The 23300-nt window shown below is 52.3% G+C and overlaps 2 protein-coding genes and 1 long non-coding RNA gene across 3 annotated transcripts; 2 read left to right on the top strand and 1 right to left on the bottom strand.

The window, feature by feature from the left end:
- The first annotated feature begins 1589 nt into the window (after positions 1-1589).
- On the top strand, positions 1590-6536 carry LOC135577560 (ubiquitin carboxyl-terminal hydrolase 36-like). Its single transcript, XM_065047696.1, has 11 exons — positions 1590-1839; positions 1913-2134; positions 2881-2991; positions 3286-3388; positions 3719-3786; positions 4157-4227; positions 4411-4493; positions 4819-4930; positions 5220-5360; positions 5632-5732; positions 6035-6536. The coding sequence occupies exons 1-11, from the start codon at positions 1590-1592 to the stop codon at positions 6534-6536; spliced, it is 1764 nt and encodes a 587-aa protein (XP_064903768.1).
- Positions 6537-9216: 2680 nt separating this feature from the next.
- Positions 9217-15997, top strand: LOC135577601 (uncharacterized). The gene is made up of 2 exons (XR_010469319.1): positions 9217-9802; positions 15013-15997. It is a non-coding gene; the product is annotated as an uncharacterized LOC135577601 (long non-coding RNA).
- A 4582-nt stretch (positions 15998-20579) lies between these two features.
- LOC135577597 (olfactory receptor 14I1-like) lies at positions 20580-22245 on the bottom strand. The gene has a single exon (XM_065047733.1). The coding sequence runs from the start codon at positions 21719-21721 to the stop codon at positions 20786-20788; it is 936 nt and encodes a 311-aa protein (XP_064903805.1). The 5' UTR covers positions 21722-22245; the 3' UTR covers positions 20580-20785.
- Positions 22246-23300: the final 1055 nt, after the last annotated feature.

Here is a 23300-nt window from a genome sequence, read left to right as displayed (position 1 = left end):
GCCTGACTGGTCTATAGTTACCCAGGTCCTCCTTCTTGTCCTTTTTGAAGACTACAGTGACATTTGCTTTCCTCCAGTCCTCAGGCACCTCTCCCGTTTCCCAAGACTTGGCAAAGATGATGAAGAGTGGTCCAGCAATGACCTCAGCCAGCTCCCTCAGCATCCGTGTGTGGAGGGGCTTCTGTTAGATGGATATTTATTGTTGAATTAGTCAGGCCCAAAGGAATCTCAAGGCCACTCCGAAAAGCTGAAAACAGGACCTGCTCTGGGAGAGAGGCATTTCTACAATAACAAGGCCTCAACGTGACGTAAATCAACGGACCTGTCATCAGTGGGACTCCAGCGTGTGGACAGCTCGGGAACATAGATGATATCCAATGAGTGAATACATGCTTGGAGCGTGGACGTGCGATCGGAGAATAGTTGCATATATAAGGAAGCTTGTTTCTGTAGTAAATGGCTTTGCGTGATTCACATTAAATTGGAATGCTGAGTCCTTTATCGTTCCAACAGCATGGAAGGGGTTTTGGGAAAGGGACCGATGGGGCAGTCTCTGGTAGGGTATCAGCCACCCCAGGGTGAGGCTGGGTGACATTCTGGTGAGCTGAAACCTCCAAAGGCGGGGATCACCGAGAGTCCCCGGGTGTCCTGCTGCAGGGCAGCACCACCCGCCTGCTCAGTTTTTCCCAATGCTCCGTTCAAAGCTCCCTGGAGGGTGTTGGTGGCTGCTGCCTCTGTCCCACCAGCCGCCACTGCAGAAGGGTTTGCCTCCCCCATCATCTCCCCAAGCAGGAGTCGCTGCTTTTCCAGTGCCCTGTGTCCCCTTCAGCAGACTGAAGAGGCCCAATTGACTGAGCTGCTCCACAAAGCTCAAGTGCCCCTGACCCCACCATGACAGATGTTCCTCTGGACCTTCACCCGTGTCGTGGTTTAACCCGAGCTGGCAACACAACCGCGGCAGCTGATCGCTCACCCACTACCCCTTCCCCTCCCAATAGGGGAAAGAATCGAAAGTGAAGGGAGAAATTTGGACTGAGAGAAACACCGTTTAGTAAAATAAAAAAATGCTAAGAGACTTCTAGTAAATATAGATAAACCCATCATAACTCCCACGCCCTTCTCCTCAGGACTGCTCAGCCGGTCACATCCCAGCCTGTCCCAGGACACCAGGTTTGCTCCGCCCCCAGCGCACACCTTGCGCCTTGGCCTTGTAAGACTTGCAGAGGCTTTTGTTGGCCAAATCCACCACGGTGTCTGCACTGAAACCTGCACTGAAACCACAGTGTGTGACCATTTAATGATCCTGGGGCGTGGCCGGAGCGCGATGGCGTCACAAACAAGCCTTGCCCCCGGCAGGCTCCGCCCCTGGCGTTGCCGGGACGCGCAGGCGCAGCTCAGTCCTGTTCTGGACGCGGAGCGGAGCGGACGGCGAAGGCGAGGGGAGGAGTCAGTGGGCCGAGCCGAGCGCGAGCGACCGCAGCGAAGGGCGGGACTTGAGGAGGAGGCGCGGGAAGCGTGTGTGGTGGTGGAGAGGGAGAGGCCGAGAGACCGGCGCGACCTCGAGGCGGTGGCACGTGCGGCGACACGCCATGGCGGGCACGGCGAAGCCGAGGGAGCTGCTGAAAGCGCGGCGGGACGCGGGCAAGGCCGGGGCGCTGGGCCAGCTGCTGAGCACCTCGGCCACGAAGGTGCTGCTGCACAAGATCGAGTTCCAGCCCGCCAGCCACGGCTTCTCCGGCCAGCCGGAGCTGCTGCGGGCCAAGTACCTGCTGCTCAACCCCCGCACCGAGCCCGCCGAGCACCCCCGCGGCGCTGAGGAGGGACAGCCGGGCAAGCAGGGTGGGTGCAGAGGGCCGGGGGGCTCTCCCTGCGCTGCGCAGCCCGCGGCTCACCCGCCTCTCTCTCCCCGCAGGCAGCGACCGGACCCCGGGGCGCCTCGGGGACGGCGTCCCTGCGCCCCAGAAGGGGCTGTTCCCTGCAGGGCGCCTCGCCATGCAGTGGCAGCGTGTCCAGCGCATCGGCGCCGGGCTGCTCAACCTGGGAAACACCTGTTTCCTCAACGCCACCCTGCAGTGCCTCACGTACACGCCACCGCTCGCCAACTACCTGCTGTCCAGGGAGCACAGCCGCACCTGTGAGTGGGGAGGGGAGCGCCCGCCTGTCCCGGGGCTGCGCTCAGCACCCTGCGCACGGCTCTGCCGGGGCTGTGCGGCTGCCGGGATGTGCCTTCTCTGCTCCCTCCTGCCCGTTTCTCCGTGGAGAGGACATTCCTGCATACGGGAGCATCCACTTTTCCTGGCCGTAGCAGTGTTCCCGAGCTCTGCATCCTGCGTCTCAGAGGCTCTGTCTGTGCTGGACACAGCCAGGACTAAGATGGGTCCATGAGGGTCTGAGCAGGGGTCCCAAACAGCCGCAGCCTGTGGGGACCGTGTGAGCGCAGGGCACAAGGCTGCGTACAGGCTGCAGGTGCTGTTCACAGGCGGCTTTGAACGGGAGTCTGGTGGGCTCTGCTCCGAGCCGTGACCGAGGGGAGCACGTGGGGCTCACAGCCCTGTCCGTAGGGCTCCGGTGGGATCGACCCCTCAGGGCTGACCCGTGGGCTCATCAGCGAGTCCCTGTGCCCTGTTTCCCCTCCACGTGGATGCTGTCTCATCTGGAGGGTTGCAGCGACTGGTGCTGTGACTGGGGCTGTTCCAGCCGGGGTGGTGTGTGCTGGTCCCTGTGACCCCGGGATGCCCCAGAGCTCTGCTGCAGCACAGAGCTCATAGGAAAACTGAGCGTGGATGAGCCGTGCTGGACCAGAGATTCCCTGTCCCCTGTACTGCCTCCATCTCTCCTGGGTTTGTCCTCAATGTCCTGTCTTCTCCTCTCCCACTCCAGGTCACCAAAGCGGCTTCTGCGTGACATGCGTCATGCAGAACCACGTCACGCAGGCGTTCGCGAACAGCGGCAGCGTGATAAAGCCAGTGTCCTTTGTCCGGGACCTCAAGAGTAAGGATGGCTGCCCTCGCGTCCCCTCCTGTAGCCGTGCAGGAGGGCAGAGACTATTGCAGGAGCAGAACCTTTGAGATCAGGGCAGGTCTTGGCAGAGGTTCTTCCAAGACGACTCACTGAGCCTGCCAGGGCCTTCACGGGCCTTGTGGGGCTTCCCCCACGGCCCACATGAGTCTGACGTCTGGTTTGGGCCGAGGGAGCTCAAACCCCGCAGTCGCTGCCCCGAGGGAGGGCGGGAGGACCTGCCTCTGTTGCAGCGCGTGCTGCGGCTGATCCCTCCCTCTCCTGCAGAGATCGCCCCGCACATCCGCTTGGGCAGGCAAGAGGACGCACACGAGTTCCTCCGTTTCACCATCGATGCCATGCAGAAGGCCTGCCTGCCCGACTGCACCGAGTATGTGGGGCCTCTGGTGGCCGTCACTGCCCTTGTCTGCTGGTCCCCTGTGCCCGCGGGAGGGGACTGTGGGGTGAACGTGTCCCCCGGGCTGGGCTCATGGAGGGAGGTGCTGACTCCAGGGTCTGGGGTGGATGGCCCAGCATTCTGCCCCTCTGTGACACAGCCGTGGGCTGCTGTCTGCCTTCTCCTGACACCTCCACCCCAGCAAAATGCCGTTCTGTCCCCAAATCCTGTGACTGGGCTGGGTTTGGATCCTGAGGACACAGCGCAGGCACGTGGGGGTGGCTCTTGGGGCGGGCGCTGTGTGATCCGAGCTGCCGTCTCTATGTTGGATCGCCAGACCCAAGCCACCACCCTGATCCACCAGATCTTTGGCGGTTCCCTGCGGTCCCGTGGTGAGTGCTGGCTGCCAGGGCCTGGGCCTGTGACTCTCAGGGCTGCTGTTTCCCCGAGAGCCTTGCAGTAACTTGGGAAAGTCACTAAGCATGCGCAAATTATGCAGAGCTGCAGCTGGTCAGTCTTTTGGTATCTGTGGGTCACGAAGCTGCTGGCTGTGGGTCCCCAGCTCATTGCCACCAGCAAAGGAACCCACGTTGCCAGCTGTCCCGCAACACTTGTTGTCCCAGCACGTACAGACTGCGAATGCTGGTGCTGCCGTCCCAGAGCCCAAACGCGGAAAAGGGCAACACGGCAGCCGCCTGCGCTGTGCTGGGGGTGGTGGTGCCGTGTTGTGCCAGGGGGTGCTCACTGCTCGTTCTCTTGCAGTGAAGTGCTCGATGTGCAAAGCAGTCTCGGACACCTTTGACCCCTGTCTGGACCTGCCGGTGGAGATCACGGTACCGGGGCAGGGTCAGGTGGGGAGGAGCTCTGCTCTGCAGGGGATGTTCCTGCAGCTGCACCGCTACTGCTCGAGGCTGTTTAACCTGCCAGTGTCAGGCACGGTGCAGGCAAGAGGGAATCAGCTTCTGTTGTTGCGCTGCCTCCTCTGCCTGGCCCTGACCTCTCCTCTGTCCTGGCAGCAAGCCGCAAACGTAGAGCAGGCACTGGAGCTGTTTGTGAAGCCAGACCTGCTGGGCGGAGAGAACGCCTACCTGTGTGACAAGTGAGTGTGCGGGGCTGGGGCGGGAAGGGGCCGCGGGTGTGCTGGTGGGAAGCAGGAGGGCAGCTGCAGTACAGGAGGGCTTCTCTACCTGCTCCACCGCTAAACCGTGAGGTGCGTGGCTGTGAAGCCTGCGATGAAGCCTGTCACTCCTCATCTCCCCCGTCTTGAGACAGGGACCTGAGCCAGCAGACCTGGCCGTGAGCAGGTGCCCTGGAGCAGAACCCGCTCTCACCAGGGTCATTTCCGTGGGGTTTGTGGCTTGGCCAGGGCTGACAAGCACCTGGGTGGTGGAACAGCATGAACAGCTCAATCTCTCCCTGTGCAGATGCAAGAAGAAAGTGTCAGCAACCAAACGCTTCACCATCCACCGAGCGCCCAGGGTTCTCACGCTTGCTCTGAAGCGTTTTGCTGACTTCACCGGAGGCAAGATCACAAAGGTGAGTGCTCAGCAATCCAGAGCGGGGCTGTGTCCTGTCCCGAGGCCCTGCTGCCCCGAGCAGGGTGGGAGGTGGTTCTGTGCGCGGTACGAGCTCTACCGCAGTCCTGCAGCCCTTCCCCAGCTGTGCTGTGCTGTGGTGGGAGTTTGGCTCATCCCGGCATCTTCCTCACCGTGGGCTCTGCCTGGAGAGAGTGGGTTCCCCCTCCCTCGCGAGACGGGACTCGTAGGACAGCTGAGCTGCTCTTGCCATCTGCTGTGCAGGCTTCTGAGACATCCTCTCTCTGCAGGACGTGGGCTACCCTGAGCTCCTGAACATTCGCCCGTACATGTCCCAGACCAGTGGGGATCCGGTCATGTACGGGCTCTACGCGGTGCTGGTGCACTCGGGGTACAGCAGCCACGCAGGACACTACTACTGCTACGTGAAGGTGAGCCCAGGGCGCTCTCTTGGCACCTCTCTGTGCTGGGGGTCGGCAGGAGGGTGCTCAGCAGTGGTTCGTGGTGTGGAGCACTTGGGGGTACGGGTTGTGCTCCGTCACAGGAAGTGTGGAGTTCTGCTCTTGCAGAGACCCCTCACCTGCCTGGGGTCACCTGGGGGTTTTGGGGAGCGGAGCTCTGCTGACGGGCGCTGTTCCTGCTGCTTCTCAGGCCAGGAGCGTCCCTGGACACAGCCCAACCCCGTTCTCTCTCCCTCTGCAGGCCAGCGACGGGCAGTGGTACCAAATGAATGACAACGTGGTCCGCCCCAGTAACATCAAGGTGGTCCTTAACCAGCAGGCGTATGTGCTGTTCTACCTCAGGTGAGCGTGCCCTGTGTCCCCGGTCCCTCTGTCCCTGCTCAGCGTGTGGGACAGGGCTGGGGGCACATGCCTGGGTGTGGGAAGGAGCTTGGCCCAAGTAGCCCCAGTGCCCACGTGTATGTGCTGGCTCGGGGGAGGGTGACAGAGAGAGCTCCAGCCCCTTGTTGTGGTTTTCCTGCAGATCAAGAGCTCCTCACCTCCTTGGAGCTTCTGGCTCCTGGTTCTCGTGCGCAGCTATGATGAGTATGTTGCAGTCACTCAGACACTGGCGGTTCACACGTGCCCTTCTCTGCCTTCCTCAGGATCCCCAGCCCCGGGAAGAGCTCAGAGGGTCCCGTTTCCAAAGCTGCCTCCAGCCTGCCTGGCCGTGTCAAGCTGCCTTCTGGGTCACCATCACCCAAGCTGGCCCTGAAAGCCAAACGCGCGGCTGCAGCATTTCCCGGTGACACAGCCCAGAGGCCCAAGAAGCCGCGCTCCTCGCAGCCGCCACCCGCGCCCAGAGCAGCTCCAGGACTTTGTGGCCCCAGTCACACCAGTGGGGCCAAAGCGCAGGTTCCCCGGAAGCGCTGCTGGGAGCCCGGGCCCCTGCCCGCCTCCCCTGGGCTGCCGGAGCCCATCCCTGGCCAGGAGCCGTGGGGCAGCGGGGAGAACACCGGGACACCGGCAAGGGACCCTCACAGCAGGGCTTCTGCCAGCCTGCTGCTGGCAAAGCTGAAAGCCTTCTTGTCGGCCAGGGCTGCTCCGCAGCCCAGCAGCACCATGTCACCACCACCGGCCAAGAAGCTGGCGCTTTCCGACACATAGGTGAGTCTGAGCTTCTGCCCAGAGACTTCAGTAGGTGCCTCGTGCCTCTGGATCTGGCGCTTGTGTTGGGGAGTGCAGGAATGATGCTGGTACCTTGCTAAGCAGGAGGCGGGCGGGGAGAGCCCCTAAACCCCAGGGCTCTGCCCTCCCTCTGGGTTGGGGTGCAGGGCCAGGCCCCCGCTCTTGTTCCCATCCCTGCAGAGGCTGGAGAATTGGCTGCTGCCTCCTTGCTCAGGACAGCGGGGTGGCTGCGCCAGTCCCTGGAGCGGGGCGGCCTTGCCAGCCTTGTCAGGGCAGCGTGTCCCCGGGGGCGATGGGAGCTGGTGACACCACAGTTGGAGGCTGCAGAGTCGCCTCCTCCCCAGGCAGTGGCTGCACCGGCTCTCTGGGCGCCGCTGTGCAGCCGGGACTGGGGACGGCGCTGGGGGTTCTGTTCTTAAAGTTTCCTTCCTTTTTTCCTTTCTGCTTCTAAGGGAAAACCCTTCTGATTCTTCTACTCCCCCACTTCCCTCTCCCTCTCTGTGTCTTTTCCCCTCCCCTTTCTCTGGGCTCCCCTTTTTGTTTTCTCCTCTTGGCTCACAGCAACCTCTTTTATTTAGACCACCAAGTTGTTCTTTATGTCAATAACTGCAGGGCGGCCCCCCAGGGAAGGAGAGCAGAGGGGACCACCGTGCACGTCCTCACCTGCTGCTGCCGGGTCCTGTGCCCGCCCCAGCCCCGCGCTGGGTCCCTGTGGGGCCGGGGCGCTGCCACCGGGACACCGGGCAAGAAACTGGAGCGTTCCCTCGGGAACCGGCTGGGCTGGCGGGACAGCGGGAGCGGCCAGAGGAGCCACAGGGAGGATCCGAGGCTGGAACAGCTCTGCTGGGAGGAACGGCTGAGAGAGAGTCCTCAGCACTCGGACAACTCCTGGGAGAGCTTTCCGTCAGATACTTCATGGTGAAGATTTCAAACACGATTTCATAAAAGAGGGGTTTTTCTTTCCGAGTTGTTTTCTATCATTTTTTGGTTTATACAAGATGTGATAGCAGCATTCTACAATGGGTATTGATCCAGGGGGTCTCCTGGAGACATCTGGACAGGCAGGAGAATAGTCCTGTGAGGCTGGACATTATATGGATTACTTTGCCCCTCACCCCTCCCCAATCCCACCTGCTCCCTCACTGACCACCTGGGACTTGGCCTCACCAAGCTGGAGCACAAGTGTGATGGGAGCAGCTGAGGGACCTGGGGGTTCAGCTGGAGAACAGGAGCTGAGAGGAGACCTTCTGATCTCTGAACTGCCTGAAAAGAGCTTGGAGCCAGGGCGGGTCGGGCTCTGCTCCCCAGGAATAAGTGCCAGGAGCAGAGGAAACAGCCTCAAGTTGCGCCAGGGGAGGTTGAGGTTGGATGTGGGGAACAATTTCTTCCGCAAAGGGCTGTGGGGCATTGGAACAGGCTGCCCAGGGCAGTGCTGGAGTCACCATCCCTGGAGGGTTGAACAGACCTGAGATGAGGGTCTCAGGACACGGGTCAGTGCTGGGGGTGGGGGAGCAGTTGGACTCCATGATCTTAGGGGTGTTTTTCAACCAAACCTTTGCATTGTAATAGTGCCTAAAGGTCACAGCCAGGGTTTCTTTTGTCTTGTCCTGGTATTTTTGCAAATGGGTAGAAGTCTGTCTCAAAGCATGTAATGAAAACGAAAAAAAAGAGCATGGGTAGAGCAAACCATGGGAAGGAGGGAGGGCCAAGTATGAAGGTAAATCTCAGCAAGAGCAAGTATTTACACATCACTAGTGATACGCAAAACTTGCAGGCTGTAAATCATTGACACTTTTTTTGTTACTCATGGAAACATTTCCTGTGTCCCACAGGATCCTTGTGTCACTGTTGCGAACTGCAGATGCATTTTTGGCATCAAAACAAAGGTGCATCTCAAAGCTGGGTGGGTCAGTTTGAAATTGTTACCGAGTGTATATTGGTAGCATATGAAAGAAAAAGCCTCGCAGTGATTTTTACCATTGGGAGCTTCTGGCAGGTGTTGATCTGCAAGAAGCAGCCTTGGCAGAGGTGAGAAGATTCTAAAAGATGGAAATAAGGAGAGTCAGAAGAGAGATTAGATTCTGAGGGATCTTAAGAGTGAACATGAAATAACCGAATGCAAAAGCAAGTCTTAATGCTGCATTTTGACTGAGCTGGAGGGTAGAAGTCTGGGCTTTGGAAAGCTCGGAGTTTGCACAGGGTGGAAGGCAAGAGTCATAACAGCAAAAAGGGAGAAGGGCTGGAGCTGACTTCTGCTGGGAAAAGCATTTTTGCCTCCCCTAGAAAAACAGGTGGCTTCCAGAAACACGTTCAGTACCCATTTTCTCAATCTGGAGGTGTCCTGGTGGAGGAAGCCTTAGCACCGCACTGACACACGCAGGGCAGGCGAGGCAGAAGAAGATGCGCTGTCTGGGTTACCGGCTCAGGCCACTGAACAGCGGCACCGACTGTGATAGAGAAAGCAGCGACCGAGGGGAGCTGGAAGGGGCCTTGGCTGCAGGTAACCGTGCCCTGGGCTGAGAGTGGCTGGCGCTGCGTCTAATGAACGTGACTGAGTGTTGGGACATGGCTAATAGAGAAGGGGCATGGCTCTATTGATCCGTTGTATCAGGAGAATTCTGTTCTAAGTTAGCATGAATAGGCCTCAGTTAGCATGAGTTTGGTGTAGCATAGTGGAAAAGTACTGAGCGTTTGCTCTCTGGTTCAGCTGAGCGTTTAGATAAACAAGCTGGGGAATTATCTCTAGCAGGGTGAGAAGGTTGCATTCCAGAGAAACCACAAGAAGGTTGAGCTCATTATGTATACTATCCAATCAATAGAAGACGAGTAGGCATAATCATTGTATACTATCCAATTAATAGAAGACGAGTAGGCATAATTACTGTATACTATCCAATTAATAGGTGACGAGTATGCATAATTATTGTAAGTCTTATATAAATCAGCTTAGTGCATCAATAAAGTTGAGGTATGCTTATCACTCATATTGGGTCGACCGCATTCCTTCCTCCGTCCGCTCGGGTCTGGAACTCTGATGGAATTTTTCTCTCGGCAATTGGCGCCCGAACCGGCGATCCGAAGCGGCGGATAGAAGCAAAAGGCACCGGGAGAGCAGCGACCGGCGGGCAAGATCGACCGAACACTTTGCTGCGGTGTGTCGTCTCCGAAGCCTGAACCGACTGAAGTTCGCCAGTGCTGGGCTACAGGAAACAAGGGCTGCAAGAGGTCTCTTAATTTAGCAAGAGGTACCGTACTATAATGATGAATAACGGGGAAATAGATTAAAAATGATGAATAACGGAGAGATAGATAACAGAGAAACGGATTAAAAGAGATAGATAACAGAGAAACGGGTTAAAAGCGATAAATAACAGAGAAACGGGTTAAAAGTGATAAATAACAGAGAAACGGATTAAAAGTGATGAATAACGGAGAAACGGGTTAAAATGATGAATAACAGAGAAATGGATTTAGAAGTAGCCCTAGATTTATTACAAAGCTTTTTAGAAAAGCGAGGTGTTGATCATAGTTACGTTAAACAGCTAGCTGGTCTAGTAACATTGGGAAAAACTAAAGGCTGTTTTCAGGATCCTGATTTATTATTTGATGAAGGAGAATGGAGGAAATTGGGGGATGTGTTGTGGGATATGATCATAGACGAGGATAAAACAGCTAAGAAACTGATGAAACCGTGGAGGGAAGTAATTAATAATATTAAGCGTCATAAACTGGAGAAGAATTTAGCCGCGGTAGCTTCACAAAAACTCGGCAAAATGGAGCCTTCCGCTCCTCCGATGGAAACAGGCATATCTGCTTTTTCAGGGGGGCCAACGCTGCCACCCTCAGGACAAGACGATTTGTTATTTAGTACATGTAAGGCTCCTGTTTCTCCGTGCTGGCAATCGGTGTGTGTAAAAAAGAAAGCAGAGTTGAGTTCTAGTTGGAATGTAGATCAAGTACAGCAGTCGCAGCAGCAGAAACAAAGTTGTGAGGAGTATAACGATCGGAAAGCTATAAGTGAGTCAGAGATGGAGAAAGTTGTAAAGGATACATCTAAGAGACCAGTCAGGTGTCCAGCACTAGTTAATTGGAAAAAGGTAATGGAGGATGCTGCAGACAATGGAGATTTTGGGCCAGATTCACCTTTTGCGTTCCCCGCACTATTTGAGCGAGATAGATATGGAGATATGCACGGGCACTATAATCCGATTAGTTGGAAATTATTGTCGCAGTTGAGAGCTACAGTTTCGGAATCAGGGTTGCATGGAGAGCCGACTAAACAGCTTTTAAATTATTTGTTTGGGAGTACGTTATTGTGTCCAGAAGATATTAAGGTAATAATGAGAATGATAATGACACAGTCACAGTTGTTATTGTGGCAAGCACATTGGCAGAGATTTTGTGAGGCTTCTGTACAGCAAGCGAGAAATCCTAATGATCCTTTAAGTGATGTAACGGTAGAACAGTTAATGGGGTTAGGACCATTCCTTCAAGTTCGAGCTCAATTAGAAATGGGCCCCGAAAAATGTGCTGAGGCTATGAGAACAGCTCGAGAAGCCATTGAGCATGTTAAAACATCACAGCCATCTCCGTCGTACATGAGTATTAAGCAAGAAAGGGATGAATCATTTGCACAATTTATAGACAGGATTACTTCAGCAATAGAACAATCAGATGTACCAGGCTGGATGAGGGCAGCTTTGTTAAGACAGTGTGCATTGCAGAATGCAAATTCAGTAACTAGAGGTATCTTAGTGACGTTACCTGCAGACGCTACCATAGAAGCTATGTTAGACAGAATGAGCAGAGTTCCGGTAGGGCCACAAGCCATGATGGTAGAGGCTATGGAGAAGCTAGGGAGAGACCTCCTGCAAGCCCAGCAACAGGCATTTGCTGCATTAGCCCAGCTACGTGCTACTCCTGTGGAAGTAGAAAGACGACCACGCCCGAATGAGGGAAGACAGAGTAATAAATGCTTCAGATGTGGAAAAGAAGGTCACTTTCGCCGTGACTGCCGGGTGCCTCGAGTTTGGTGTGAGAACTGTAAATCTAGCGGTCATAATACTGAAGCATGTTTCTCGGGAAACGGGAGAATGAGCGCGCCGAGCCGCCGCGCTCCGACAAAAGTGGCAGCTCCAGCAATCGAAACACCAGAGGATCTACAGAGAGAGCACCACATGACAGTGACAGCTGCTCCACTGGTACGCTCCAACCTGCAACAGCCGGGAGCCTCGGATTGGACTTGGCAACCTCAGTAGATATCAGTTTGATCGATCAGCGGCCACAAAAGATACCATCCACCTTTAAAGGACCTTTAATAATTAATGGACAATCACAAGGGGCATTGTTAATTGGTCGTTCGTCGAGTGGTATGAAAGGCCTTACGATTATCCCAGGACTTATTGATGCCGATTACAAAGGGATTGTACAAATTATGGTTCAGACACTGTTTCCTCCGATTTTCATTCCGAAGGGTAGTCAAATAGCACAATTGATACCACTTCCGCAATTAACAAAGGACATGACGCCAGCATTATCTTCAGAAAGAGGAGGTGGTGGATTTGGATCGACAGGACCTGCTGTGATGCTAACTATGTCAATGAGCCGGCGACCAACTGCGTCAGTTCGAATGGAATCTAGAGGACAATCTATTTTACTTACAATGTTACTGGACACTGGGGCTGATTTGACCATCGTAGATGAGGGCGCCTGGCCTCAGGATTGGCCAACAAAACCTATGGACGGGGGCGTTGAAGGAGTAGGAGGTCATTCATCAGTACGTCAAAGTATTGAACGTATTCTGTTCATCATAGACGGGAGAAAAGCCAATACATTTGTTACAGTAATGACTCTTCCTGCAGGTGTAAATGGACTAATAGGTCGAGATATACTGGATCAGCTAGGAGTCATTTTGACAACTGAAAGGGCTTTTCGCTAACGGTCACTGCAAAATGGGCTTTCCCGATCCCTCTTAAATGGACTTCAGATGACCCTGTATGGATCGAGCAGTGGCCGTTAAAGATGGAAAGTCTTGCAGCAGCACATCAGTTGGTACAAGAACAGTTTGATCAAGGACATTTGCAACTGTCAACAAGCCCATGGAATACGCCTATATTTGTGATTAAGAAAAAATCAGGAAAGTTCCGACTGCTTCATGATTTGAGAGCTGTAAATGCACAAATGCAACCGATGGGAGCATTACAACCTGGTCTTCCGAATCCGGCAATGCTTCCTGAACACTGGAAGTTGTTAATTGTGGATTTGAAGGATTGCTTTTTTACTATTTCTTTGCACCAGCTTGACACACAGCGATTTGCCTTCACTTTGCCAGCGATTAATAGGGAAGCTCCTGCTCAGCGGTTTGAATGGACTGTGTTACCGCAAGGAATGAAAAATAGTCCGACATTGTGTCAATTGTTTGTGGACAATGCGTTGCGTCCTATTCGTGATGCCTGGCCTACAGCGATGGTGTATCACTACATGGATGATATTCTTATTGCACAAGAACAAGACTTTACTGAGCAACAATTGCAATTTTTACATTGTCAGTTGTATAAGGAGGGTTTAGTAATTGCTAAGGAAAAAATTCAGCGACAAGAACCGTGGTTGTACTTAGGGTGGAAAATTACTGACTCCCAAATTCGACCGCAAAAACCGCATATTACCACAGATATTAGGACACTTCATGATGTTCAGAAACTCATGGGGGATTTACAATGGTTAAGGCCTGTCGTGGGTATTACCAATACGTAGTTAGAGGTGTTACGACCATTGCTGCGTGGAACCGATCCCTCCACTCCGGTGGATCTCTCTATGGAGCAAAAACAAATGATCCAGAATTTAGCTCACTTAATCACATTGGGTTTTACAAGGAGACGTGACCCTGCAATACCTGTAGATTTTTCTGTTTTTCAAACAGATGGTCATTTAATTGGGGCTCTTACACAACATAAAGAGAAAAAGGGGGAGCGGGAGGAATTTGGGATACTTGAATGGGTATTTCCAAAGCTACAGCCAAGAAAGTCAATACAGCAAAAGGTCGAAACCTTAGCAGATTTAATAAGGAAGGGTAGGAAGCGTGTAATTCAGATCACAGGGCAAGAGTTGCAGACAATATATGTTCCGATGAAAAAAGAAGCAATAGAGTGGTACCTTCAGAATAGCGAGGAGTTGTGTGAGTGTTTATTCTCATCAGCTACAACTATATCCTTGTCTCCTGTAAAGGCGGCAATAGTGCAGTTTATTGGTCACAATGAATGGATGCAGAAACCTCTCCGCAGTAAATCACCCCTAGAAGATGCCCAGACAGTGTTTACGGATGCAGGAAAAAGGTCCAGAAGAGCTGCAGTTACCTGGATCGCTTGTGGTGAGTGGCACCACCACTTGCTGGAAGCTGTTCCGGGAGATTCCTTGCAGACATTGGAGCTTGCTGCTGTTGTATGGGCCATGGGGAAGTGGAGAGAGGAAACAATTAATATTGTGACCGATTCGCTGTATGTCGCGGGTGTGTTACACAGGATAGAAGATTCTCAGATTAAGGATGTTAAGCAACTGCGTTTGGGAGAACTGTTTAGACAGTTGCGTACATTAATTCAAGGAAGAACAAAACCATATGCAGTGATTCACATCCGTAGTCATATGTGGGATTGTGGCCTTGGGGAAGGGAATGCTAGAGCAGATAGGTTGGTAGCATGTTCTGCCCCTGTTAGTGATTTTGCCAAGGCTAGAGAATCACATAGTGTGTTCCATCAGAACGCGAAAGGATTACATTCACAGTTTAAGATCACTGTAGAGGAAGCTAAGGGAATTGTACGGACTTGCCCTCAGTGTAGTCATCATGGTTCTGGTCTAGGCGTAGGGGTTAATCCTAGGGGGTTGGGTCCTAATGAGATCTGGCAAATGGACGTGACGCATGTGCCCTCAATGGGTAGGCTCAAATATGTACATATTACAGTTGATACATATAGTCATTTTGTATGGGCAACGCCACAGGCAGGGGAAAAAGCTAGTCATGTAATTCGTCACTTGACGGCGTGTTTTGCTGTAATGGGGGTACCAGCACAGATTAAAACGGATAATGGGCCAGCTTATTGTAGTGAGAAGATGCGTAAATTCTGTCAGTTATGGGGAGTACAACATGTTACAGGGATTCCACATTCCCCAACGGGACAAGCAATTGTAGAGAGAATGAATCAAACGCTGAAGCAATATTTGCAGAAATTTCAAAGTATCACGGACAGTCAAGAAAGGGTTATGAAAACATTGTTTGTTTTAAATTACCTCTGTATATTTGGATCAGATGAGGAGCCACCAGTAAAAGTGCATTCAGGTCTCTCAAAGAAAGTAACTGTTCAAATGAAGGTGTTTTATCGAGACCCAGAAACTGGACAGTGGAAAGGGCCTGCAGAAGTTCAATACATTGGCAGAGGGTACATGTGTGTACTTACTCCTACAGGGCCAAGATGGGTACCTGCAAAATGGACTCGGCCAGCATTAAAGGACTGATGGTGTTTATTTTGACTGCCATTGGTACAACCGCTGTCCCGCATTTGTTGATGAAGCAACAGAACATTTGGTTAACTTGGGCCAATAAGACGCACAATCCTAATTTCTGTCTGAGTCTCGCTTCAGCTCAAGAGCCATTCAAGATGTGTCTAATTGGAATACCTTTATCAGTCAATGAATCTATTGAGATGCTTACAGGACTGTATAATGTGTCTGTTTGGAACAACTGTAATTGTACGGGGGAACCTGATGCTTGTTTAGCTCATTTACCCTTTAATAATGCATCTTGTCGATTAGCTTTCCAATAGCTAGGTGGTGGGCCTCGCTAGGTTTTCCTTCATGGCTGTTGTCATTCTTTAAACCAGTATTGGTAGGAATTGCTTTTATTTTGCTTATATTGCTTATTGGTATGTGTTGTCTTTCATGTATTAGGCAATTATGTTTAAAGATAATTGATGCTACTTTTCGCAAGGAAGTGTTATTAGCCCAAAGAGAAAAAGGGGGAATTGTTGGGACATGGCTAATAGAGAAGGAGCATGGCTCTATTGATCCGTTGTATCAGGAGAATTCTGTTCTAAGTTAGCATGAGTAGGCCTCAGTTAGCATGAGTTTGGTGTAGCATAATGGAAAAGTACTGAGCGGTTGCTCTCTGGTTCAGCTGAGCGTTTAGATAAACAAGCTGGGGAATTATCTCTAGCAGGGTGAGAAGGTTGCATTCCAGAGAAACCACAAGAAGGTTGAGCTCATTATGTATACTATCCAATCAATAGAAGACGAGTAGGCATAATTATTGTATACTATCCAATTAATAGAAGACGAGTAGGCATAATTACTGTATACTATCCAATTAATAGGTGACGAGTATGCATAATTATTGTAAGTCTTATATAAATCAGCTTAGTGCATCAATAAAGTTGAGGTATGCTTATCACTCATATTGGGTCGACCGCATTCCTTCCTCCGTCCGCTCGGGTCTGGAACTCTGATGGAATTTTTCTCTCGGCAACTGAGCATCTTCCTTGTCTGTGTGCTGATCTTTTTCAATTGTGGTGTTTCACAAGGGAGAGAGAAAGAGAAAGGACATGAAAAGTAAATGTCGTGCTATTGGCATTTCAAAACTGCCTTTCTGTTGTTTTCAAACAGGCTCGGAATATCTCCTTTCGGAACCTGTGTCTTTGGAGATGTTGGAGGAGACAAAGGAGAAGGACACCCAGGAGGAAGACACGCGAGGAAGATGTGGAGTCTCTGCACAGCCTTCAGGAGAGTCTGAGGAACCAACCAAGGAAGACGAGGAGACTACACAGAGCATTCAAGAGGCAAGTCACTGGCGTACGGACCGTTCTGTGTGACTAGGGGACATTTTAGAGACGGAGGGGAAAAACAAACAGCTCATAAAGAACCCAAACCCCAGCCTCCCCAAACCAGGATTTTGTTGCAGTGTCCTCAAAAGAAATCCTTTCTAATTTAGCTATTGCTGTGCTTAAGGCTGTGGTAGTTAAAAGCCCTGAAATTTTAATTGTTCAAGCGGTGTGTTCAAGTGCGGATTGGACTAGATGATCTTCTGAGGTCCCTTCCAATCCCAAACATACTGTGTGATACTGTGTGTGATGACCAAACATTAGGCAGTTGCAGGGGACCAGTATATGTATTTCTAAAGTTAATTGTTACCTCATTGTCTACTATTCTCTTTTTCTTTGCTCCTCCCTGCAAATCCAAACAGCGCTGAAAAGAAAGCTGTGGAGGAGAAGTCTGGTTTAATGGTGCCCACTTGGTGCTGTAGCAGGGCTGTGAGAGGGTCTTAAAATCCTTGTAGGATTTGGTGAAATCAGGTAGAATGAAGGTAGCATGAAAGAAAAACAAGAGACCCATAGATAAGCTGAATTCTTGCAACAATGCAATTATTTCCCTTTTAACCCTATGAAGAGAAGAAAAAAGAAGATAACATATTTTAGTCAGATTATTAAAGCCTGTATCTGCCTCAGCATACTCTAGATCACTTCAGTATTACACAGAAAACCTAAATGCACAGCCCAGCAGATCAGATCAGTTCACCCGTGGCAACACAGCTCAGTCTTGGTTTTGTAGCTCAAAGCGATGTTCTTGCTTTCATGTGCTCCCTCCTGTTCACAGCTGCAAGTTCCAACAGTCTCTGCACCAGCAGAGCTCCTGAGAGAACTGGTACTAACCCTTGTGGATCAAAATGTTCCTGCAGCGGCTGTTAGTGCTGGGTTCAGGAGATCTGGACACTCTGGTTCAGTTCTTACCTCTTTCATTGGTGTGCACAGTAACTTGTGCACTCAGGTCCTCTCTGCTTTCGTTTGAAGTCCAAAAAAACCCCAGGTAAGTCAAGGCAGCTAAAAGAGCCCGGGAGGGCTCTGCTCCCTGAACACAATATTCCAGGTGTGGTCTCCCCAGGGCAGAGTAGAGGGGCAGGAGAACCTCTCTGACCTACTGACCACCCCCTTCTAACCCACGCCAGGTACCATTGACCACCACTCTCTGGCTTCTTCCCTTCAGCCAGTTCACTGTTGAGTGCACCAGGTTGGGAGTGCCTTGGTGATATCCTTGATCTGGGCTGCAGGTAGACTACAAACTTCCCTTTGATGAGGGTCAACTCTGCATGTTGGGCGCTCTGTCCCTCTCAGAAGGGAATTACCTACTACAATTACCCTTCTTTCTTTCTTATCAGAGTCAGTCTTGAGGTGTGGGGTCAACTGCCTCTTTCTATGTGGCCTTGTAGGTGGGCCTTGCACCACATCCTCACCTACCTCTTCTTCAAGTTCCAGGGCCTCAAACTTATTACGGAGGGGCACCTGAGGAAGCAAAGCAGGTAAGGAGTGGGGGTTGCCCGTGACGCTGAACTGGAACTTGCTTCCAACCCTCATCATCTTTGTGGTCCCCTACCTCAGCCCAACAGCAACAGGGCAGGGGCTGTCTCGGGTCTTCCCCCTCTGCCTGACAGGGCAGGGGGTCCATCACCTTTTGGAGGGTATCCCCCTGGGACCTTTCTGACTGGTACATCAGGGAGTTACTCCACCAGTTAATCTCCTTTTCACACTCCCTGATGGACCTCGGTGTCTGGACCTTCTCCCTAAGATTTGCGATCATGCTGAGCAGATCTTGCACCAGCTCACACCTCACACATGTGGGATGCTGGCCATCCTCCCCAAGCAGCAGCAGGCTCTGGCAATCCCTGCAGCCAGAAACCTGAACAGCCACGGTTCGGGGCAAGGCCTCTGTCTGAGTTGCGACAGTCTTTTTGTGACAAGCTCTCTTTCTGGAGACCGTGGTCAGCAGCGCTCTGGGACACTGGCAATAGGTGAGAGGGTCTACCAAGCAAGGAGTGACACCCTCTGCACCCTACTACACGAGCTAACACACCTGCTGCTGCAGCAAAGTGTGGGTGGTACTCACCCACTTGACAAGCTGGTTGCTCCCCTCCCAGTGCCTGCTGAGCAGTGACAGTCGCTACCCTCTCGGAGGCTTTTTCAAGGCCAGGGGTCGGGGTGTGATCGCCGACACTGTGGTAACACCACGCCACGTCAGCCACTCTTGCAAGGGCTGCCGGGGGCTTCCAGGTCGAAAAATTGGGATCCGGGGAACCGCAAAACCCCGTGTACCTCAGGATCCGCTGAAACGACTCCAGCTGAGCTGGCGCCAATCAGCTGACCCCGGGGACTGAGATTTAGATTGCATATTAGAAAAATATTATTCTCAGAAAGGGTTGTCAGGCGTTGGAACAGGCTGCCCAGCGCAGTGGTAGAATCACCATCCATGGAGGGGTTTAAAAGGCATTTAGACAAGGTTATTAGGGACATGGTTTAGTACCAGAGTTAGATTAGGTTATGGTTGCACTTGGTGATCCTGAGGGCCCCTTCGAACTGAAACGATCCTATAATTCTATGATTGTATGATTTATATCTGGTCTTCAGAACTTGTACACTTAATCAGATCAGTTTCAAAAGTGTGGCTGAAGAGGAAGGGATGTAAAGAGAAGAAGTGATAGAGGAATTCTCCAATTGATATTGATACAGAGTTCCTCCTAAAGAGGTGTGTATGGGAAGGAGAAGCCATCTCCTTGGGGTCCATCATTGCATGGACAGTGTTGTTCCTCACCTCCCCAGCCCAACTGTGTCTATTTGTATGTTTGGCTGTGTCAGTGGAAAATATACATCCATATGACACACATAAGGTTTAGAACCCTCCAAGAGCAGGTCTTAGATTTGGAATCTATTCAGAAGTTGACCTTGGGTCACCTCATCTCCCCAGTACCCCAGAGACAGACAAACAGACACACACACAGACAAACTCACTCACACACACACACAAATCAGTCAGGGAAGGACTAATCTGGAGTTTGAAAATCATAGAATAACTTGAGTTGAAAAGGACCCATAAGGATCATTGAATCCAAGTCTCTGCTCCTCACAGGACTACCTAAACTAAACCATAAAACTAAGAGCATCTGCCAGATGCTCCTTGAACTCTGACAGATGTGGTGTCATGACCACTTCCCTGAGGAGCCGGTTCCAGTGACTGACCACCCTCTCAGTGAAGAACCTTTTCCTAATGTCCAATCTGAACTTCCCCCGATGCAGTTTCACTCCATTTACATGTCCTATCACAGGTCATCAGGAAGAAGAGATCAGCGCATCCCCCTCCACTGCCCACCATGAGGAAGGTGCAGACTGCAATGACGTCCCATCCAGCCCCAGCCGTGTCCCATGCAGGGGCTGCTACAGCCCTGCTCTGGCTCTGCCAACCTCTGGGCAAGAAGGGAGGCCGGGCAGGGCTGGCTGTTCCCTGACACAGGCACCGAGTCCCACAGCAGGAAGAAGATGGACAGAGAGCAAACCTCACACGTGAACTTGGGGGAGTGGTCAGTGCTGTAAATGGCAGCGGGAGAGACAAATGTCCTGGGAACCTTCCCAGTCTGGCTGGAGCTGGACATGGCACGAGGACATGGAGACCAGTGCAAACCCAGGACTGCTGGTGTCAGCTCCAGGAGATCCCCAGCACAGACGGCCTGTGCCCCTCAGTGCCAGCCCCTCTCCCCAGCCCAGAACAGGAGTGCTGCTCCAGCAGCAGAGCAGCCGGCCCCAAATGAGTGTCTGCAGAAGGGGGTTTCTCTTCCTCCTGGATTCCTCCCTGCAGGCACAGCAATGCTCCCTTGCTCTTCTCCAGAGACGTCCCTTTCCCTGGGTGACTGTGTCCAGGCTGGGCTGGCCAGGCAGCCTTGGTTCCCACTCTGGGCTCTCCTCAGGGCCCTGAGCTGGCCCCGCTGCTCTGAAAAGACCATGAACTGCTCTTGTCCATGACCATGGCTCCAGGGAGCCCAATGCAAAAGTGGCAGAAAGGATCTGTCCAGTGAGGCGGTGAGGAGCAGCCCTGAGGTCCACAAGTGCCTGATCCTCCTCATGGCAGCTGGGCTCTTGGCTCCTTGACCCCTCCTGCGTGCCAGGACTGAACCCCCAGTTCCAGAGGACATGTACAAGATGAGACACAGACAAATAATTTCCTGCTGGTTTCTTTACTGTGTTTACCTGCACTGGGAGCAATGCTCCATTTGTATATGAGGACTTTACACCACAAAACACTGGTAGAGGGCAATAAATAATATTCTTTCAGTGGGAATATGATTTGAAGTATATTAAACAAAAAGAAAACCAAGACATATATGTTAAAAAAAGCCTCCAAGCTTTCTCCTGAGGATGATAGACTGCTTATTGATACTGCAGTATTCCTTGGTCAAATAATTTCCTCAGGGAATCCTTGATCTCTTTGTTCCTCATACTGTAAATGAGGGGGTTCACTGCTGGAGGCACCACTGAGTACAGAACGGACACCACCCGATCTAGGTTTGGGGAGAAGATGGAAGGGGGCTTCAGGTGAGCAAAAATACCAGTGCTGACAAACAGGGAGACCACGGCCAGGTGAGGGAGGCACGTGGAAAAGGCTTTGTGCCGTCCCTGCTCAGAGGGGATCCTCAGCACGGCCCTGAAGATCTGCACATAGGACACCACAATGAACACAAAACACCCAAAGACTAAACAGGAGCTAACAACAAGAAGCCACACTTCCCTGAGGTAGGAGTGTGAGCAGGAGAGCTTGAGGATATGAGGAATTTCGCAGAAGAACTGGTCCACAGCATTGCCCTTGCAGAGTGGCAGTGAAAATGTGTTGACCGTGTGTAGAAAAGTGTTGAGAAACCCACTGGCCCAGGCAGCTGCTGCCATGTGGACACAAGCTCTGCTGCCCAGGAGGGTCCCGTAGTGCAGGGGTTTGCAGATGGCAACGTAGCGGTCATAGGCCATGATGGTGAGAAGGGAATACTCAACAGAGATCAAGGAGAGAAAAAAAAAGAGCTGTGTAGTACATCCTTGATAGGAGATAGTCCTGGTGTCCCAAAGGGAATTTGCCATGGATTTGGGGACAATGGTGGAGATGGAGCCCAAGTCAAGGAGGGAGAGGTTGAGGAGGAAGAAGTACATGGGGGTGTGGAGGTGCTGGTCCCAGGCTATGGTGGTGATGATGAGGCCGTTGCCCAGGAGGGCAGCCAGGTAGATGCCCAGGAAGAGCCAGAAGTGCAAGAGCTGCAGCTCCCGTGTGTCTGTGAATGGCAAGAGGAGGAACTGGGTGATGGAGCTGCTGTTGGACATTGGCTGTTTCTCTGTTCAAAAAAGGAAACAACAACTTAATATTAGGACAGACTCCACGGAGCAAAACTACTCTCTTTTTCATTAACATCACCCCAACTGAAATGCGTTTCCTTTCTCTGGTCTGTGCTGGCTGAGTGTGCTGTGAGCAGCAGAACCTCTGCCCGTGTGCTGCCAAGCAGCCAGCTCTGCTCTGCTGCACTGGGGACACGGGAGCTGGGTTGTGGCAGCTCCAACGTTCACAAGCGGTGTCCGATTTTATGCATTGTTAATGGAAATCGTCAGTATCTGCACTCTTGACACTGAAAAGCACGGGAAGCAGAGCCGTGTTTTAACATGTCTTTGTAATGATTTTGTCTGTGTTTTTAGTTTTTCACCATCACATCCCGTGACTGGGTTTTTGTAGGGGTCAAAATCTTCATCTTTATGAGGTAAAATGTGAAGAGTCTTGAGAGAGGACAGGTGAAAGGGCTCATCTTTCTGTGGCTCAGTGCAGAGTCAGGACAGCAGAAGAGTCCATCAGTCTTCTTGTCATCGCTCCTGTGCCTTTGCTTGTGCTACTTTGAAGATGACTTCACACACAAATCACTCCTTAAAAAACCCCAAATATTTGGACTCATATGGGAGCGGGGGAGCATTGTTTGAAAGGGCAGATCTGCAAACTGTTCTCTGTTCCAGCCCACTGTCGGAGATGTGATGGAGAGAGCAGGACCCGACCTCTCACCGAGTGAAGCAAAGGACTCTGAGAGGACAGTGCGGACCCCAAGGAAAGGCTCAGCACTGCTGGGATCCTACAGCAGACCTGAGCCTTTCTGGGGGCAGCTCGTGAGCCCAGCAGGACAGGCAGAGCAGGGTCAGGCTCCTGAAAGCGACATGTCCTAAAGGGACAGTCAGATCATTGCCCAGCACACAACACCCAGCATCATCTGCAGACAAGGACCGAAAGAGCTCCTGAACACCCCCTGCTCTGCTGCCTGGAGCTGTCCCTGCCTGCAGCTGTGTCTGTGTCCCCAGGTCTCCTGCTGTCAGTGCCACAGATCCCATCCCACTCGCTGTGTGCTCAGCTCTGCCCTGCAGACCCCTCCCAGCAGCCGGCACTGCCCAGGGACAGCTCTGTGTGACTCCAGGAGCTACAGCTGAATTACCCTGCACCCAGAGACTTACCATGTCAAGGGCTGCAGAGATGTCTCCTCCAGTGAACTCTCAGTTACGGTCCCAGTCCTGAGCCACTTCCTCACTCCTCCCTCCTCAGCAGCTCCAGGCAGAGCCCTCATCCCTGCTGCGTGTGCAGAGGAGCTGCTCCTGGGCAGAGCTGTCTCTCTGCAGCGCTGCCGCTGCCATGAGCTCCCTCTGTGCCAGGAGCCCGGCCCAGCTCAGCAGCACAGGAGCAGCACAAGGCACTTTAATGACCCCTCTGGTGGGTTTGCTGCTGAGTCCATGAACCTCAGGCCCTGAGAGGAAGTTGAAGAAACATCTCAAGAAGTCAATGTCAGATTCAAACTCCAAACTTCCTTGTAGTGCTAATGGGTCCCACCGAGGAACACTACTGAGAAACCAGGTGCAGGGTCTGGGTAGAGAAGAA

The sequence above is a fragment of the Columba livia genome, unplaced genomic scaffold (genome assembly GCF_036013475.1).
Source record: "Columba livia isolate bColLiv1 breed racing homer unplaced genomic scaffold, bColLiv1.pat.W.v2 Scaffold_102, whole genome shotgun sequence".
Lineage (NCBI taxonomy): Eukaryota > Metazoa > Chordata > Aves > Columbiformes > Columbidae > Columba > Columba livia.
This window is presented reverse-complemented; position numbering and strand designations above follow the sequence as displayed.

What these genes read in the sequence shown, in the direction of transcription:
- LOC135577560 (XM_065047696.1), top strand. Translation starts at nt 1,590, where the DNA reads ATGGCGGGCACGGCGAAGCCGAGGGAGCTGCTGAAAGCGCGGCGGGAC. An exon ending in GGGACAGCCGGGCAAGCAGG is followed by an intron (nt 1,840 to 1,912) that starts GTGGGTGCAGAG and finishes CTCTCCCCGCAG; the next exon opens with GCAGCGACCGGACCCCGGGG. An exon ending in TGCCTGCCCGACTGCACCGA is followed by an intron (nt 3,389 to 3,718) that starts GTATGTGGGGCC and finishes TGCCGTCTCTAT; the next exon opens with GTTGGATCGCCAGACCCAAG.
- LOC135577597 (XM_065047733.1), bottom strand. Translation starts at nt 21,721, where the DNA reads ATGTCCAACAGCAGCTCCATCACCCAGTTCCTCCTCTTGCCATTCACA.